This window comes from Acomys russatus, chromosome 13 (assembly GCF_903995435.1).
Source record: "Acomys russatus chromosome 13, mAcoRus1.1, whole genome shotgun sequence".
Lineage (NCBI taxonomy): Eukaryota > Metazoa > Chordata > Mammalia > Rodentia > Muridae > Acomys > Acomys russatus.
The window spans coordinates 65,081,615-65,102,049 of NC_067149.1; the positions used below are offsets into that span (position 1 = coordinate 65,081,615).

The 20,435-nt window shown below is 42.4% G+C and overlaps 1 protein-coding gene across 1 annotated transcript in view; it reads right to left on the reverse strand.

Annotated features, from left to right (window-relative positions):
- Nucleotides 1-20,120, reverse strand: part of Abcc9 (ATP binding cassette subfamily C member 9) — a 100,445-nt gene extending 80,325 nt beyond the window's left edge. The window contains exons 1-6 of the mRNA XM_051155545.1: nucleotides 19,931-20,120; nucleotides 15,359-15,500; nucleotides 11,838-11,959; nucleotides 5,343-5,509; nucleotides 3,442-3,684; nucleotides 529-723 (exon numbers count right to left, since the gene is read on the reverse strand). Coding sequence (XP_051011502.1) covers nucleotides 529-723; nucleotides 3,442-3,684; nucleotides 5,343-5,509; nucleotides 11,838-11,959; nucleotides 15,359-15,500; nucleotides 19,931-20,114 — 1,053 coding nt within the window. The 5' untranslated portion in view covers nucleotides 20,115-20,120. The remainder of the gene's footprint in view (nucleotides 1-528; nucleotides 724-3,441; nucleotides 3,685-5,342; nucleotides 5,510-11,837; nucleotides 11,960-15,358; nucleotides 15,501-19,930) is intronic.
- Nucleotides 20,121-20,435: the final 315 nt, after the last annotated feature.

Here is a 20,435-nt window from a genome sequence, read left to right on the forward strand (position 1 = left end):
GCCAGGGCATGCAAGATGCTTCAGAGAGTAAAGGGCTTGCCACCGAGCCTGAGGACCTACTCTCCTGCCACAAGCTGTCCTTAGCTCTCCACGTGTTAGCCTTGCCATTCTTGTGTCCACAAATGTACACACAGCAGAAACGTGAATGAGAATGTTGCCCATAGGCTCATCTGTTTGGCCCCAGTTGGTGGAACTGCTCAGAAAGGATTAGGAGGTGTGTCCTTCGTTGTTGGAGGAGCTCAGAGAGAGAGCACACTTGTAGGTTTCAAGAGCCCATCCCATGCCAAGTTAGCTCTCTCTCTGCCTCATGCTTATGAATCAAGATGTAAGCTCTCTGCTACTGCTCCAGTGCCTGCCTGTCTGCTGCCACAATTCTCACCATGAGGTCATGGACTCACCCTCTGAAACCTCATACTCCAATAAACTCTTTCTTCTGTAAGCTTTCTTGGTCATGGTGTCTTCACAGCAATGCAAAAATAACTAATACAAACACAAACTAAGTAAGAAAACTAAAAGCGATGTACTTACTCCCGTCGTGTTACTCATCCCATTCTGGGTTTCGTTCACACGCTGGACTATTCCTGAAATGCAGAGAGGACCAGCGAACCCCAGCAAGTCAGCCAAGTACCGGAATGTGCTGCTCAGTAGGATCGGTCTCCCGAAGGCTCTGTACATGGCCAACCATATCGACGGGGTCCGATTCGGACGATCGGCGACCTTTTTCTGAAACAAACAATCGGCTGGAGTAAAGCCTGGGAGCACCAGCTGACCTCAGCAGCTGTGATGTGCTCTCTGAAGCCCCAAAGGTATGTTAGAGACCCCAAAACAACTGTGGAGACATCAATGCAACATGGAAAACTCTGCAAATGGTAGCTACTGTACCCATCACAATGAAACAGGTACAATGTGGTGTGTAAGCTAGTCCTACGTCTCTGTTTTTATCCGTTGTGAAGGGAGGACACGGGATTCTTTTTTTGTTTGTTTGTCTATTTTTCGAGACAGGGTTTCTCTGTGTAGCCTTGGCTATCTTGGACTCTCTTATTAGACCAGGCTGGCCTTGAATTTACAGTGATCCGTCTGCCTCTGCCTCCCGAGTGCTGAGATTAAAGGCGTGAGCCACCACGCACGATTCTTAAGGACAAATTTATACCTAGTTCTCCTCATCTTGGGAAGCATGTATTCCTCATGAATATAACCAAAGAAAATTACATGAAAAACAAGACGGTGAGGAGCAAGGTATGGTGTTGTGAGGTTCCAATCGCATGTGTCCTTTCAAAAGCACCATGAATAGGACAGGCAGGATGGCTCAGCAAGTAAAGGTGCTTGTCACCAAGCCTCATGACCTGAGATCAGTCCCCAGGGTCCATGTGGCAGAAAGAGGGAACCCACCCCTACAAGTTGTCCTCTGATCTCCACATATGAGCCACACACATACACACTGCGGTGATTTGAACAAAATGGCCCCATAGGCTCATATGTTTGAATATTTCATATTTATAAGAGGTTCCCAATCACACTACTAGAAGCCAAAATAGGTTACCATACATGACTTATGCTCCACATTTTTCTCAGACTCACAGAGAGTGGTCAGTTCACATTTTAAAATTGTGTTTGAAAAAGGAAAAAAACGGATACACACATAAGGTAACCACTGACTCACCACTGCAAAGGCTTTAAGACCTGAACATCTGTGGTGGCAACGATGCCAACTTAATGGAGTAAAAGGTGGGAGAGATGGCTTAGTTGGTAAACTGCTAGCCTTGCAAGCATGAAGACATGAGTTCAACCCTCAAAAACAAAAATGAAAAAAGCCAACCATGGTGACTCAGATTCTTAATAATAGGAAGACATCTTTGGGGCTCACTAGCCAGCCAGCCTCCCTCACAGCGGGTTCTCAGTAGGGGTTTTCTACTGAGAGACTATGCCTCAAAACAAGGTGGCTGTCTCCTAGGGCAACCTATGGCTATCATCTGTTGTCCACGATCATGCAAACACACGCACCTACACACACACAGACATATAGACACACACAATGGAATAGAGTTCATCTTTATAATCAGTTGCCCATTAAAGTCAATTACATCTTCATTTTCTTAGGTTTACTCACATGACATGAGCATGGCAAGTTCCAACTGTTTGTTGAAAGCACACAGGAAACCTGAGGTAAGTTTACTCTATATTTTACATATTTGAAATCTTTACTTTGGCAGAGAAGTTTAAAGATTTTGATGTAATAATTTCCCCCAATGAAAACCAGAAAAAATGACTCAGGCCCATTGGTAGCAACCTTTTCCTGCCATAGCAATTTCAAAACACAAGAGTCTGATCCACACGGGCATTTTCAACATTTCCCATAAGCACTAGATGACTTCCACTGGGAGCTGCCAAAGCACTCTTTGACTGACTCAGCAGGCATGGCTCAACTCCATCAGCACCAACATGTTAAAGATGGCCGCAACAAAACCACATCCAGGGCCATCTGGGAATGGTAACAAGGCAAATCTCAAGTATCCAAAGATGGGAGTGAGGAGTAAATTGGATTGAGAACATCACATACATTGTATGAACTTGTCAAAAAAAAAAAAAAAAAAAAAAAAAAAAAAAAAGGAAAAGGTGTTTTTAAAATGACATATCCAAAAATTCACTTTAACCTTTTAAAGCAATTATTAAACATGCAAAACAGTGCTAGAAGCAGCCAGCTTTTGAAGATATCTATAATAATATATGAAATAAGAGTTGACACTCCTTTCATTTCCATAGGTTCCAAGTTTGAAGTATAGAACCCAATGTTTACTGATAACTAATCTGATTTCTTAAAAGTGGTTATTAATGAACATATGCTATTTTTACCATCTTAGAAAAGTCATTCACAAGCTACTTGATTAGGATTAAATTTTGCTAGCTGCTAATACTCTTTAATAGCAGGCTAGTTAGATGGGACCACTCAACTTATTATGTTTTGTGTGCATGAGTGTTCTGCCTTCTGTATGTGTGTGCAGTGCCCTGCTAAGTCAGAAGAAAGCATTGACTCTCCTGGGAATGGAGTTGACAGATGGTTGTGAGCCACCCTGTGGGTGCTTAGACTAAAACCCAGGACCTCTGGAAGAGCAACAGGTACTTTTAACCACTGAGCCATCTCTCTGGCACCTGAGCTTATTTTGAATGTGTGCTTGAGCACACATCCCAGAAAGAAAAAGCACGCCGTGCCTTCACTGTCATCCTTATGTGATTAGGGACAGTAATCACAGCAGCACCGCTTTACTTCATTAGACCTTCCTCCTTTACTCAGTGCTGTAGTTAACATGAAGCCTAACCACTGCGTGAGAAAACACAAAGAAAAGCTACTTTCCCTTGGCCACAGATATCATTTGAGCTTTGCGCTTTTCATATTTAAAAAGTCTGTTCTCCGTGGCTACGGATGTGGAAGACAGCTGCTGTTACCTTTTGCTCTTCATAGGCATCTTTCAGGCAAACGTAATTTGTCACAGCCCGCATCGCTATCGGCAACTTTCCAATCGCCTTCAGATCGACAGGCTTCCTGTGAGCAGATATGATAAGCGTGTTCATCCACCAGTAGGTAGCTTTGGAAAGTAAGTTCACGAACGGCTGGAGGAACCTCACACCCAGGTCCTGAAGGTCTTCTGGTGGTTTCACCTTCTGAGGATTCATGAAGAAGACGTATCTCTGCAGTAGGGAGAATTCCACAGTGTGGCCATTAGCCTACTTCTCTCTCCACAGCTTAAAAATAAAACCACAACTCTTTCTGCATTTTCACTTAAGGCAGCCAAAACTCATGTTTTAATTTATGGTTCTTTCCACTGCATTCTGAAATACCCTTTGCAATGTTTCTCTCTTGTTTTTCTTAGATTAACCAGCTGGTTGCCAGAATTCTGCACTGAAACCTCTGAAAATGTATTTGCCTTTATCCTATGGCAGGGTTAAATTAATAAAGATTGTGATATCATTGAGATTTTAGCACCATAGTTGAGTCACATGGTTTGGATGACATTACCTGTCCATTGTCTACTTTGATTGTAGTGTATATATTTCTACTTCTAAGTTATTTGATAGAAAATGAATATTGAAAAACCTGCTAGTGCTAGTAGTGTCTCATACAATGTAACAGATGCATAGAACAGAAAGTACAAAAGAATTGACAGTGTAGGCTTCAAGTCTTAATTATAGTCCTAACTACGGTATTTTGGACATGTACCCAAAGTTTCCACTATAGAAGCTTCATCAGGGAAATGAGCAGAGTAGATAAAAGTATCTTCTCTACAATGACCAACTGCAAGGTTCATATCTTGATAAGCCCAGATGCGCCTTTAGCTAGTCACGGATGAAGAAATCCATGGAGGAAGAAATCAATCACTACCTGTGAGAGCGTAAACAGTCTAGGTTCACACAGACTGTGAGACACACATAAGTGGTGTGGTGGTTTGAATGAGAAACACGCACACACACACACACACACACACACACACACACACACACACACACACACGCTCATAGGGTTGAGTTCTTGGTCCCCAGGTGACAGGACTACTTGGGAAGGATTAGGAGATGTGGCCTTGTTGGAGGTAGTGCGTCGCTGAGAATGCGCTGTGAGATTTCAAAAGATTGGTGCCATTCCAAATATGTCTGTCTGTCTGTCTGTCTGTCTGTCTGTCTGTCTGTCTACCTACCTATCATCCATTTCAACCTCAATCTATCTCAGTCTCAATCTATCCCCATCCCTAACCCCTATCTTTACCCCTACCTCTACCTCTATCTCTAACTGTCTCATGCTTGTGGATCAAGATGTGAGTTCTCAGCTGCTGTTGCAGGGCCATGCCTGCCTGCCTGCTCCCATGCTCCCACCATGATGGTCATGGACTCTAACCCTCTGAAACTGTTATTAACCCTTACAAACTTTTTTTCCTTTAAGTTGCCTTGATCACAGTGTTTTATCAGAGCAATAGAAAAGCAACTAAGACAAATGCCCTGCAATACAATGGCTGTTTTTTTTTTTTTTTTAAGATGTTTATGTACATGAGTGCTTTATCTGCATATACACCTGTATACCAGAGGAGGGCATCAGATCATAGTATAGATGGTTGTGAGCCACCATGTGGTTGCTGGGAATATGAACTCAGGACCCCTGGAAGAACAGCCAGTGCTCTTAAATGCTGAGCCATCTCTCCAGCCCCACTACAATGGCTGTTTTAATTCTATGTTTACACACAGAGACCACATATCCTTTTTCATCCCTCTTATTACATGCTACTTATTCCTAACTGGCTATAATCGCTAATGCTGAGGTCTTGAGTAGCGGTCATTACACAAATGCGATCGGTACTCACTCTGACACGGATGACATTGATTTCCACAGCCATCAGCAGCCCATTCAGGATGACCATCACTCCTGTGATGCAGAAGCGCAGATCTGACACTCCCCACCCCATCTGCCAGTATTTGACCAACTTTATGGTCTTTGTAATGAAGGCCATTACCCAGTACAGGAACAAAGCTGCAGGAAATGAGACGGAATACGAACCGTCACTAACATTTCAACACAAACATATTTAAGTATCTTATTTGCAAGAAACTTCTTAAGTAAGAAACAACATATATGCTTAAGTGTGTGTCATGGGTTTTAAATTGAAAGTGTAATGTAGGATGAGAAATCTGGGTCAAGCTTCAGTCTCCTGCATGAGGACATCCAAGTTCCCTCAGCTTCCGTTGCTGAAGAGACCGCCTTCCTTTCAGTGTATGTTTCTGTGCCTTTGTGCAGAGTCATTTGCCTCTAAGAAAACGGTGTTACTTCTGACCTTGACATCCTCTTTCAGTGATATGTTTCTTTTGATACCAATGCCATACTGTTTTGATTACTAGAGCTTTGTGGCATCTTTTGGGAAGTGATGTGATTTCCCCTTGCCTTGCTTTTTTTTCCTCAACACTTATTCCGTTAGTTGATGTCTCTTTGGCGGATCTGAAGACGATGGCATTAGGGATTTGATGCGGGGTGGGGGTGGGGTTTCGCTGAATCTGTAAATTGTTTTGGAGCATGTCCACAGTTTGATCATATTAGTTCTTCTGGCCCATGGAGGTATGAAAATACGTTAGAAATATTGAGGGTTTCCGCTCTAGTTATGTGCGACTGGCGGGAAGCAAAAGAGACCTAAGTGTGACTCCTTCAGAATTGATGTGATTCTGTGGGACTCTGAGATGCCTCCGTTATGTGAAGAATTAACAAGCAGGTATCTGTGTGATGTATTTGTTAGGTTGGTTCATTGTAGTTCTTATTGTATGTGGATCACTGTTTGCACAGAGTCATCGCGGGATTTACACAGCTGTGTAGCTGGGCTTTTGCTGTACAGTTACCCTTCTAGAAGGGGCTCTTCTCAAATGAGTAGGTTTAAACAGCACAGCCCTCTGCAGGACACAGAGAAGACCGATGACCCTATCAGGTGGCCTAGTCCTCAACTAGTCACGTAAGGAGGGTGAGACTCTTCGTTCCTCCCCACCACAGCCAGCGCGGTACCGGGAATGTGAGTTAGAAGCAAAGAGATCCCTACCCCTCCGTGGACAAGATTGCAGTCCATCCCATGCTTGGGTCATCACAGATGAATACAGGGTAAGAGCGTGGAACAGAACACACCAGACAACCAGTGTGAGCAACATTAGAGCCCAGGTGGGTGAAGGTTTCCTCCCTTCTTCACCAAAGTAGAGACAAGCATCAGCAACAGGACTCAACATATAGGTCAACAAACAAGGTCAGATTCAGGGGGAAATTAACAGACCAAATGGTCCACTGCCTAAAGAGATTTGCCCTAAAAACACAGGCTGAAAATAAGTGATGGAAAAGACGTAGCACGGAAGCCGGAAAAGTACGGCCCTGGAGCAGCATGCTAACTTCTCGCCAAGTAGACCTCACGACGGAACATTAGCTGGAAGGAAATGGTTCTAATAATGACAAAGGGTCTCTTTTTTTTTTCAACAGTTGAATTATGGATGGCCCAATGAAAACTTGAAGAGCTAGACACTATCAAGCATCTCACACTATTTGATGTTTGTGAAAGTATTCGGTATTTGGCATTATTAAAGCCACTCATCACCTTTAGTTTACACATTCACATTAGCTGACCATGGAGCTGATAATCAGGAAACAAGGCACAATAAAGAAAAAAACAAGAATGAGATATGACTCAGCAGTCAAGGCAATTATTGCACAAGCAGCCAGTGTGAGGACTGGGGTTCAGATTCCCAGAACCATGTGAGTGCTGAGAGGTCTTGGTGAGCCTTCTGTAATCCCAAGACCCAGAAGGCAGAGATGGGGGACCCCTGGAGCAAGCTGGCTACTCAGAGTGGCTATATGGGTGAACTCCTGGTTCACATGAAAGAGACTGTACCTCAGGAAAGAAGCCAGAAGAGCAACGAGAATGACTCCTAATGTCCACCTGAGGTGACCACACATATGTGCACATTTATATCTGCACCTGTACACACTTGTGCCCACACATATAAGACCGTGCATACACACATGTATACCATGCAGACATATACATGAAAAAAGGAAGGAAGCAAACAGCAGAAATAATACAGAGTATGACTCTATTCAGAATAAAATGTAATTAATTAAAAAAAAAAAAACTAGGTTTGGTGGTACACCCCTGTAATCCCAGAACTTGGGAGATTCAGAAAAGAGCAGCAGAAATGTGAGGTCAAGTAGGACTACATGTTGAGACCCTGCCTCAAACACAAAGGAAGAAAGTCAAGAATGAGGCTGGAGAGGTGGCTCAGCGGTTAGAGCACTGGCTGCTCTTCCAGAAGACCCAGGTTCAATTCCTAGAACCCATATAGTAGCTCACCAACATCTATAGTTCCAGCTCCAGAGGATCTGGTATCCTGTCAGGTACACACATGGTACACACCATGTGCAAGCAAAATACCCACACACATAAAATAAAAGGAATAAAATTAAATTTTAAAACAAAAGTGTCACGTTAAAAAAAAAAGTAAAGAACAACACCTGTCACCTCTGCATTGCTGCTCAGTGGGTGACAGCGACTTGACGTCTTAAAATGGCCCCCACACGTGTCGTCTCACGGTTTCCACAGGTCACCTGGGTTCTCTCACCACGCAGCAAGCTGAGCGATGACAAGGGCTGCAAGGTCAGAGGTGGACCAACTGACTTTGAACTTCTGTCTTTGCCGTTCTTTGCTGGACCCTCCTTGACCTCAGGAGACTATGACAGACTAGCGGCACAGTCACCTCTGGGATCCTCTGCTCAGTCGGCCACCTAGAGATCCCCAAATGCTTAGAAATTAAGCCAAGCATTGTCCAATAACCCATGGGAAAGAAGAGTTCCTATACACACTAGAAAATATTCCAAATAAATTATAACAAAAGTTCTACTACTTTATGTAAAAAGTAAGAAAACTAAATTTAGAAAAAAAGGTTATAGTTTTCAATGTTTCATTTTGGAAAGGCCCCAAAGCAACATTTCTACCTTAAAAGTAAGAGAGAGAGACAGAGACACAGAGAGAGACAGAGAGAAAGACAGAGAGACAGAGACAGAGAGACAGAGACACAGAGAGAGATAGAGAGACAGAGACACGGAGAGAGACAGAGAGACAGAGACAGAGACACAGAGAGAGACAGAGAGACAGAGACAGAGAGACAGAAAGAGGACAAAGAACAATGTCTAAAGAAAGGAAACAGTGGAGTGAGCATGGGAAAGGATGGGACACAAAACGAGCAACTGATGTACTGAGCACAGCTACTGAGCACGCCCAGGGCCATGAGGAAGGTGAGGCTCTGAAAGGATCACAGTGGACTAGTGGCTCTCTAGCCAGCGTAGCGAATGCGAGCGGGGAGAATTAAAAAAGCTGTGCTGGGAATGGAGGCAGCTATGTCTCTACACCTGTGAGGAGGCTAACCAGCGGCAACCCGCAGGATGTCCTACCCAAAACTTAGATCCAAGGGAGTTGCTTGAACCCGTAGCCGTGTGTCTAAAATAAAAAGGACCTTGCACTCTGATAGCATCTTATACACAGTTGATTTTAATGAATCGTGTGTGGTTCTTTAAACAAAAATTGGAACTATAAGTGCATCATATAAAGCACAAGACAGTAAAGGTTTCTTAAGACACAGAAAGCAATAATAATATAAAATTGTTAGATAAATTATACCACATCAGGGTTAAAATTTGATGCGTAACAAGAGACCCAGTTAAAGAAATGAGTTTGAATGCTGCAAACTTGAATCTTGCAGAATACCTCTACAGCTCAAAGATAAAATACAACTTGCTGAAAGTAGAACAAAACACATCCACAGCCGCTTTTAAAAGATAACAAGGACAACAACTGGGCACCTTACAAAGATACCAGGCAATAAACTCATGAAATGGCACTCCGCACCAGGAGCCAACAGGAAGGTAGACACTCAAGCCACGGCGAGTTCCTGGTGGACACTCACCAGCAGAGCTTCATTAGGTGGACCAAGCTCCCCCACGGCCACATCCATGTGGAGCTGAAGGTGTCACAGACTGTTAGTGACAATATAAAATGGCTCAGCTACTTTGAGGCAACATCTGTTAGTTTCTTTCTGATATAAATATATATCTCTGCCTGGCCTCTGACCCAGCAATTTCTCTCTGAGGATTTTACTCTAAAGCAATAAACTCAGGTAGTCACAAAATGCATCACAACAGCCGTTTGCTTTCATGATAGCCCAGCTCTCGACACAGCCTACGTATACAACAACACGGGGAAGATGATGTGTTTGACAGAGGAATATTATCAAACAGCTGCTTCCAAGAACAAAACGCGGACCAAAGAGCACTATCAACCAGCCCCGCAGAATCGTGCTGAGAGAGAGCAGTCTGACTTCAGAGTTTAGACTATTTGACTCAATCCACAATGAACCTGGAGAACAAGTCAGCTTCCGCACTGTGGGGGAAACCAGGATCGATGCTTTCTCTGTGCAGATGGAAGGAAAGTCTGAGAGGAACAGAGAATAAGTGCACGGCTGATGGCCACGCTGTGCTGGGATGACGCCGCACACATATAACAACTCAAGAGCTCTTGGCTTCAGTATGCAAATTTTAGTTCACAAGAAGAACTGTAGACAAAGAGTTAACTCTAATTAGAGATATATATTTTTCTATTTTATTTTTATCTTATATATATATGTGTATATATATATATATATATATATATATATATATATATATATAGAGAGAGAGAGAGAGAGAGAGAGAGAGAGAGAGAAAGGACATCCATAATCACTCACCTTGAATACCAACATCCTCTTGGCAATGAAACTCTACTCTGCTTTATTTCTTCTTTATATATTTCTATTCTTAATTCATATATATCCATATACATATATATGAATGAAGACTAGAAAAAGAAATTTTTGTGCTAAAACAAACAGAATAAAACCTAAATCGAAGAATTTAGGTAATGGGTAAATGAGTGTTTGTATAATTCTTTCAATTTTCTACAAGTTTGGAAGTTTTCATCATAAATTTGCAATTGGAACACAATCACAAGATCATGATTTTATTTTTTTCTGGGATCAAGTCTTCCTCTTAAAGCAATGAGGAAGTAACCCTATCTTTCAATTCTGTCAGTCTTTCATCTTAGAAATAAAGCAATGCCCTGCCTTGTACCTACATAGCAACTGTGCTCCAGTTCTTACTTTGTGTCCTTAACTATATTGCTTAATCTTACATTTTCTTCCCATTTTTCATCCTGTAACTTAGTTATACATTTTCAGTGTTTTTCTTCTTTGTTGCCAATTAGAAATTTCATTCTCTCTAACACATTCATTTTTCCTATGATTATGATTGGCCACCCTTTTTACTAGGAAGCCTTTGCGCTAATCCAGGTTTTAAGACATAAACATGGTCTTTATGTTGATTAGATTGCCTTTCCTGCAGCCATGTGTAAGACAACACAGAATTAAGTGATCAGTTGTTTTGTGCACCCATCCTGAGCATCAACATCCTCGTGACAATAAGACACTACCCTGTTTTATTTCTTCTTATAAATTCTGGTCAGCAGTCAATGGCATTTTCCCACATCGATCACATGACATCCATGGGCCTTGAGCAATTCTAACGTTTTATTCCTACTAGCACATGGTTGTAGTTACAACATTATCAAGGTCACAGGAACCTGAAGTTTACCAGGAGCCCACGATCCATGCCTTCACCTCAGTCATGTCTTCATGGCAATGTACGTATGAAGTAGACCCATGAGCCAAAGTTCTGAACACAGCCCACTAGAAAGAGTTCCATCATGTAAGCATAAGACATCAACAAAGCTAAAAGCATTTAACTTTTAGTTTCTAGTGGTCAAAGGAGCCAAAAGGCTACCTAGACAGCCTTAGCCCCAGTGCATGTGGGAGGGGCCGAGCGTGGGAAGTCGTTCCTCCAGACTGCATACTCTTCAGCACACTGCAATGCTCACTCTACTGCAAGACTTCAGAGGGCTCGCCAGCAGCTCTACAGCAGTGGCAGCCTATGGCTTCAGCAGAGGGTGCAAGGGGCATTTGGAAGTGGTCTCAAAACTCCAGGGCAAAGGGAGACTTGAGCTACGTAAGACGACATGTTCACAGGGCCACCATGTGCCAGAGCTCTGCTGTCCCCAAGGCCAGCACATCCCTCCACAGCTTAGAGCACCTTAATGTATCTCTGACCCCACATTGACTGGGAGGCTACTAAGGGTTAAGTTTTTTCCCATGCTTCCCACTCTCAACCTTTTCAGTGTATATTTATATATTATGTGGGATTAAAACCAAATGGTTCTTTTGGGGAGTATGGTCAGAGAACCTATGAGAATATTTACCTAAAAGTAATTTAGGGAAGTTTGACGTCTCAATGTTATGGTAGTACACGATGGACGTGGTAGTGGCAACAAATCCCATCACGGCCGGCATGAAAAGGTGCAGGTGTCTGGACGCCCGCCGCCTAGAGAGAGCAAAACAGTGTTGGTGTCTGAAGCAATGGCCTCCAAAGAGCTCTTCATTGTGCTTGCAATCTTCTCATGAGAACTTACTCAACTGTGTTTAGACACCAGACTGCAATAATAGCTGCTTAGAGAACTTGTGAGCAAACGTATCGTACCTGTGTGACATAATTGTGCTGGACACACTTATCATAACACAAAGCATGGAGTAAACACAGCCAAACAATATCTTCAAGTGCGTAAAACAAAACAAGCATATACCCACCATTGTGTGTGTGTGTGTGTGTGTAAACATATAAATTATGCATCAAGGCAGAGCTGGCTGAAATGATTGAATGATCAAAGCCAAATGATGAACTGAAGGAGTGAATAATTTGAGAATGGGGAAAGGGACATATCTGAGAAAGTAATTTCAGAAGTGTGATTGACAGTGGAGACTATTACATAAAAATGCAGCTGGACACCATGTCAAGCAAAATAAGAGCCAGGAAGACAAATACGCTTTCTCCCATTGGTGACCCTCCTATTCTTCACCGATAGATAACACCATCACTCATGTGTACTTATATGTCCTGGAAGCAGCAGGAGGTTAGGGGGAGGGGGAGAGGAGCAGAGGGAGAAGACACAGGGAGACACAGGGCAGGCAGGGACCAAACAAGAAGGACAGAGTACATGACGCAGTGTCCGTATGAAAGCCAATACTGGGGGCAAAGAATATATGCAAATGAAAAGAAAATAAAATCACTGTTCTGGTCTATAAAATGGTAGTTAGGGCACAGCATGTGGAGATATTCAGAAGTCTGAAGCCACATAATACATGTAAAATCCTAGTCAGAAAGCTTCAAATACGTTATATCCCAAAAGGCTTTTCACACCATGCAAAAGGGAGGGATCTCTGAAGAAAACTGAAGACCTTAATAGTTAGTGCTTGGTCAGGTCTGCATTTTAGACAGATGTCTTCCATACTGTAGGGATAGTGGTACTGGTAAGTGTTCTGGGGGTTGTCGGGGAGGGAGGAAGTGGAGAAAGAGAGAGAGACAGTTAGGAGATGGCCCACAAGGAGCAGATGACACGATGAAGGTTTCAGTCAAATCTTACATCAGTGGCAGGAGGGACACACGCGTTTGGAAAAGGTCCAACCCTTAAATGGCCCAGGGTTGACCAGTGCCAATGTATGAAGGCGATAGCAGCCTGTGTAGGATTATACCAGTTCTAATTGTCTGTTTTTAAGACAAACTTCTGATACCATCACCACTACAAACAAGCTTCTACCTGCGTGTGATTCCACACACATGTGCTTCCACACACATCCTAACACAAATACACACACATACACATACACACACACACACACACACACACATTCCACACACACAAAGGACAGAAGGAAGAAAGATCAGCAATGAGAAACAGGCTAATGTGGCCGTGACTGTGTCTTGCGTGTTCATTGGGTTTATCGTAGAAGCAGTTTCCAGAGTAGGTCAGAGAGAAAAAAGGAAGCAAAGGAAACGTTTAAGAGGTTCATGGCAAGATGGCATTTTGAGAAAAAGCAAGCCAACTATAGCTAAAAAGTGGTATAGAGTGCACAAGAACAGGATTACAGTGGTTCCATTTGTCTACTTTTCAGACAAACTCCTGATACCATCACCGCTACAAACAAGTGTCCCCTATTACCATGGGATGCTCACTGTCCATCCAGCCTGTTTTCTGTCTCACTTCCACATCAGGCCTGAAGCGGGACGAGAAGAGCCGCCCTTGCTCGCACATCAAGGCTCTAAGTCATATTAGACTGGTCTCTTTCAATGCACGCACATAGGAACACACAACATCAAACTTCATGGTATAGAAGCAAAAGAAATTAAGTCTGGTACTGGCTGTGCTTGTGCAAACATATCAAAGAGGTTTAAAAAGATATCGATAAGATAATGGCAAAGCGAACCCCCAATTGCTTTACATAGGGACATGTATTAAAATCTCTGATTTCCCTCCCTTTTTAGTTTTATCAGAAATTCAAACAAGCTCACGTCGGCAAGGAGCCATTATGAAGCATTACCGAAGAGCTAGCGCTGTGACCGAAGCGTCAGCCCTCGCTAATTGCAACAGAAAAACACGGATGTTGTCAAAGACGGTCCCATGAAATAAGAGGGAAATATTTTTTGGGTTTTCTTTAAAAACAAACTTCAAAGGCATCTACCATTGATTATTTTTTAGACAGAGTCTCGCTGTATAGCTCCACCTATTCTGGAGCTCATTATGTAGATCAGGCCAGCTTCAGACAGAGAGCCACCCTTTCCTGTTTTCCTAGTGCTGGGACTAATGCCATACACCACCACATGTGGCTCCAAATCAGTGTTTTAATGAAAGGTGTATCATGGCCTAAGCACATGATTGACATTTTCCTATTGCTTGGGTTTATTCTATTATTATGTGATATAAACATTTTACAGGCTATATTTACATATATAAATAAAATTCATTGTATTTACATTTCTAGTATAAAGTTCTTTTTTGGAAGAACAAAATTACATTAGAAATATGACTTCACGCAAATTCTGATATTAAATTTCTCTCATCCTTTACTTCAGTCTCTTCATCTCAGTATTTCTCTTGCTCCCTATTTCCAGCCTCATATATCTCTGTTTCTTTATAAAATAAATGAGAACATCTGAGGACTGAGTACTATATTAGACTATAAACAGATAGCTATTAGATCTATATATTCAATTAATACCATGACATAGAGAGATCAAGATTACTAATATCAATATAGATTATATATACACATAATTTTAAAGATAAGTACATCTCAAAATATTTCAAAGGATAGAACTTTCTGGATAAGAAAACAAAGAATATGAAAGTCTATGACTGGGTAAAAAAGATCTGAAATTATTCATCAGAGAAATTATGTAACAAGACAACAGAGGGACTGAGGAGAAAGTTCAGCAGGTAAAGTGTTTACTGTGCAAGTGTAAAGACCTGAGTTCAAATCCTCAGAACTCATGTAAGAACCCAGGTAAAGCAGGGTAGCACACATCTGCAATCCAGTGCTCGTAAGGGATGATATAAATCAGTGATAGCTTCTTCGGTCAGTTAGCCTGGCATATGCAAAGGTAGTGGGATCACATGTCAAACAACGTGCAAAGTGATGACCAACACCAGAGCTCGTCCTCTGTCCTCCATATGCACACCTCATTCACACACATGAACATATATCATACATTCGCTCACACAACAAAACCCACATGGTTCCCCTGTATAGAGAGGGATAATCGTTACTGCTGATAAGTCATGATCTGACACCCCTCTCCCTAATTAAGCCGGGAGATTTGCTCTTAGCCTCTATCTGTCTATGTGCCTGCTGCCATACTATAAGCAATTGGAAAAGTTGAGTCACTCACGAGTCTGAAACAATGCCTTCTGCTATTTCGCAGACGTGCACAAACAGGAGTGCAAATGTCAGGATCCATCTCAAGTTATGTCCAGGAAAATGAAGCCACGTGTTGTGATGAATTTGTACTTTTGAACTTTGGCTCCCCCATCCTGAGAGACAAAGGGGGCAAAAATGTGATTAACAAAAGGGTCTTTATAACCACAACTATACATTACATTGCTGCATGCTGCTGCAAGCTTTGGAAAATTCCTGAACCCTAGTGCCTCACAGCAAAGGAAACTCTGGTCTGTTTTCATTGTGTTAAAAATAACTATTTATGTTAGATTTACAGCACCATGGAGACTCACACATTAACGCATGCTACATTGTTCAGAAATGACTCTCCACCTCCGAGTACAGCATGATCTTAACTGATGCTCTTACAACTTCTGACTCACTAGACAAGACAAGTGACTAATTACAGTATCAAAAGAAAATCGGCATCCATCATCTTTTAAAACATGAGACTTACATGGTACTAACGAAAGACATATTTGGTGATACAATATGGTGTCCATTTGTTGAGTCAGTTCTGAGTCACATGTATATTTTTTGTGTACATGCGTGTTCATGTATGCGCTCATATGTGTGTGAGCACATGTGTGTCATGATGTACATATGGTAGTCCTCCTCTTCTACTTTGTTTGAGATGAGGTCTCTTATTGGTCACTATTGACTGTGAGCATCTGGGGATTTTCCTGTCTCCCCTCTCATCTCACTGTATGAGTGCTGGGATTATAGAAGTGTGCATCTTCTTTATGTGGGTTCTGGGACTCAAACTCAGATCCTCATGCTTGTACAGGAAATGATGGTGCACTGATCAGCCTCCGTAGTCCTGAATCATACACCCATCATATGAGAAAAATGATCTCCTCTGGCTGGGCCAGCCCTGTTCAATAAACACACTATGCTTTTCTCAAAGAAAGCTGATTATCAATCAGCCTGTAGAGATGGCTTAGTATATGAGAGTGCGTACTGACATTGCAGAGGACCACAGTTTGGTTCCCAGCACCACGGACAGGCAACTCACAGCTGCCTAGAACTCTAGCTCCAGAAGATCTTCTGGCCAGCATGGGCATCCCATAGGCATACAAACATACACACACACACTTTAAAATGAAACAGAAAATAAATAAATAATTGAATCATCCATACACGGCTTGAGAAGGATTGAGAACACTATTGGTTAGCCCTAAGTTCACAAGAGAACAAAAAACTGAAAAATCACATTTTAGGGTTTTCCTCCCCAATCTGTAAGTAGAGAGGGTATCACAGCTCATTTGTGGCTCACTAAGAGAGAATCCTACCTTCATATTTTGCTCTCCTCTTTCTTTCTTGATTTCATTATATACAATGTAGTTGAAAAACGAGTGGGTATTTGTTCTGGAAGCATTGCAAGAAAGGAACTCTGTGTACCAAAGGGAAGGCCAGCAGTGCTGCCTATAAGGACAGTTGACTCACGCCCTAGTGCTTCCAAACGTAATTCACAACTGGAAGGTACATTTTCCTAACATGTTCTGTCGCTCAGGCTCTCACCTCTAGCAGGCAAGTTCTGATCTCTCCTGAGATGTCATAATTCCCCTAGTATGTGGTACTTCTTTGCTGCTGATAAATGAGCATTCCGTTATGTTCCCTCACCAATTTTTAACCATATACCTGCATTTATAATAGTAGTGCTTTTACATACGCCTACATTAAACACTGAGTGGTATTTCTAGTCTCTGGATCTGAAATATTCAGTGCTATACATTTATTTAAGTTAAATAGCAATATGCCAAGTGTTGTGCTGGTCTCTTTGTATACCATATAACAGAAATTCTTTGATCACAGTTGGAGTGTTAACGTGTGGTACCTATGTAGGCTTGCTTCTCTGTTGCTATGGTAAACATGATGACCAAAAGCAACTCAAGAAGGAGAGCATCCAGTTCACCTCACACTTTGCAATCCATCAGCAAGGGAAGCCAAGACAGGAACTCAAGGTGGAAGTTTGAAGAAGAAGCCTTGGAGGAATGCCACTCACTGGCTCGGTTCCCTGACTTGTCCAGCTACCTTTCTAATACAGCCCAGGCCCAGCTGTCTAGGAACAGCTCTGACTGCCTGGACTTCCACACAAGGATGAATTCTAACCTGAAATTGTTAGCCAAATAAGATCAATCTCTCTTGCTTTTGTCAAGGTATTTAAATTTCCATCAATCTTAATCATTTTACATATAAAAATAGTGTCTAATGTTTTACGAGTTAACAGGTCTGCTTCTTCCTGATGTGGTTGTGATGCCTGTAACTCCCTCATCACTCAGGATACTAAGCCAAGAGGACGGCAAGCAAGGGCGTAGTGGGCTGGATATCAACACCCAGATGCTGCAGGTGTATAACAGAAACTCACCTCCAAGAAAATTAAAACAAAACGTTAGTAAAATTCCATAGTGTAAATAAATGTACCACAGTTTCTTTATCCATTCTTCTACTGAGGGACACTTAGGCTGTTTCCATGTTATGACTATTATGAATAAGGCCACTATGAACATGGTTGAGCATATGGCGTTCTTGTGTGGTGGAGCGTCTTCTGGGTATATTCCAAGGAGTGGAATAGTTGGGTCTTGAGGAAGCCTTATTCCCAGTTTTCTGATATAGCGCCAGATAGATTTCCAAAGTGGCTGCATTCCCCCCATCAATGAAGGAGTGTTCCTCTCTCCCCATATCCTTGTCAGCATGTGGTGTCACTTGAATTTTTGATCTTAGCCATTTTAATGGGTGTAAGATGGAATCTCAAGAGTTGTTTTGATTTGCATTTCCCTGATGGCTAAGGACATTGAGCATTTCTTTAAGTGTTTCTCAGCCATTCGATATTCCTCTGTTGAGAATTCTCTGTTTAGTTCTGAGCCCCATTTCTCAATTGAGTTATTTGGTTTGGTGGTGTTGAATTTCTTAAATTCTTTATATATTTTGGATATTAGACCTTTGTCAGATGTAGGGTTGGTAAAGATCTTTTCCCAGTCTGTAGGCTGTGCCTCAATTGAAGAATGGATAAAGAAACTATGGTACATTTACACTATGGAATACTACTCAGCTATTAAAGACAAGGAATTCCCAAAATTTGTGGACAAATGGATGGAACTAGAAATGATCATAATGAGTGAGTTAACCCAGAAGCAGAAAGAGTCAAATGGTATATATTCACTTATATCTGGACAGTAGCCCAAGAGGCATGTCCCATGAAAGTCTTCACTTACCAGGAAAGTGGGTCAGAGGGGAAGACATCCTATTGGGACTCCAGGTGAGAGAAGCATGGGAGAATGGGGAAATAGAAGGATGCAGAGGGTCTTAGAAGCCTACAAGAAGAACATTATGACGGGCGGATCTGGGCCCAGGGGTCCTGCTCAAACTATGGCACCAGCCAAGGACAATATATGCAGTAAACTTCAAACCCCTACCCAGATCTAGCCAATGGACAGGACATTCTCCACAGTTGAATAGAGAGTGCGGACTGACTTTCATATGAACTCTGGTGCCCCATATATGACCACGTCCCCTGGATGTGGACACGTGGTGGCACTTTGAGGAAGGATAGCAGGCTACCAAGAAGAGACTTGATACCCTATGAGCATATACAGGGGGAGGAGGTCCCCCTCAGTCACAGTCATAGGGGAGGGGAGTATGGGGAAAGTGGGAGGGAGGGAGGAATGGGAGGATACAAGGGATGGGATAACAAGTGAGATGTAATATGAATAAATTAATAAAATATGTTTTTTAAAAATTAGTAAAATTATCTATTTTGGCTATTTGTAGGAAGTTTCACAAAGTGTATATATAACTGCCCTAAGAAACTGAATTGTGTGCATGTATAAATGGTTAAATAATGTATATTTACAAGCTTTTCTGTTTGTTTCCTGAGTTGGTATCACTATATGGCCCATGCCAATCTAGAACTCATGGCAATCCTCCTGCCTTAGCCTTAGCATCCCAGGTGCTGAAATTACTGCTGTTAGCCACCACACCCAGCTAACTTTCCAAGTGGTTTTCACAAGAATTCTTTCTCTCTAAGACACAATCTGCCTCCCTCCTTCTTTGGAGGCTTGGATGCATGTATTACTCTGCAGCCTTTCCCTCCTTCCCCCCAAAGCCAGCCACTCTGGCAGGTAAATGCTCAGGGTGACTTGCTCTTGATTTTGCAAACGGCCTGGCCTGAGAAGATGGGCTTTTGAATCCCATCTGCTTCCCTGGTCTGCACTGCAGGTGAGCGCTCTGTCTCTCTCAGCCTCTCTCCTGTCTCATAGCATAATGCAAATGCTCCCAAAATGCTTTAGCTCTGTCTCACAGAATTCACCCCTTGCTCCTTCTTAAAGAGCTGGTGCGGCACAGCTGGTATGTACACTCACTGCTTGGCCTGTGGAATATTCTCCAGCAAGCATATACAATCGAAACTCAACACTACACTGTCCTCACACACTTCCACACCAGCTTAATGCAGCAGCATCCAGACACCCCGCCACCAGTGAGACAGAAACCTGAGGTGCTTAAACGTGCCACATCGATGACTCACCAATGAACAGTATTGGGAAGGTGATGAACAGCAGAAACACATGAGGGACCAGGTTGAGTGCGTCCACAAAGCAGGAGTTTTGGAGAACACCGTCATAGATGTCATATGAGGAGATGTTGTTCCCACAAAAAGAAAGACTCATTTCTTCTTCTTTGCTTAGCCTGGAAAATGGAGAAAAGACCATCTTAGGATTAAACTTTCTTTCCTGAAATGATGGCTTTAAGTAGGGGGCTTCATGGCCTAAATTAACACCCCCCCCCCTTGCTTCTGTGGCTGGGGAAACAGAAATCTTGTCAAGTAACTTCAAGTTTTCCATTGCATTCTATTAGGCCTCCTTCTCTGTTTTTTCTTTTTTTCCCTCAAAAATATGTGTGCAAAAAAACCTCAAGCAAGCATGTATGTGACTAAGATAAAGTCAGAAGAACAGAAATGGTGATGTGGCAAGGAAAAAGGGGAAAGGAACAAGACTGGTGAAAACGGTACAATACAAAATAGATTCCCAGAC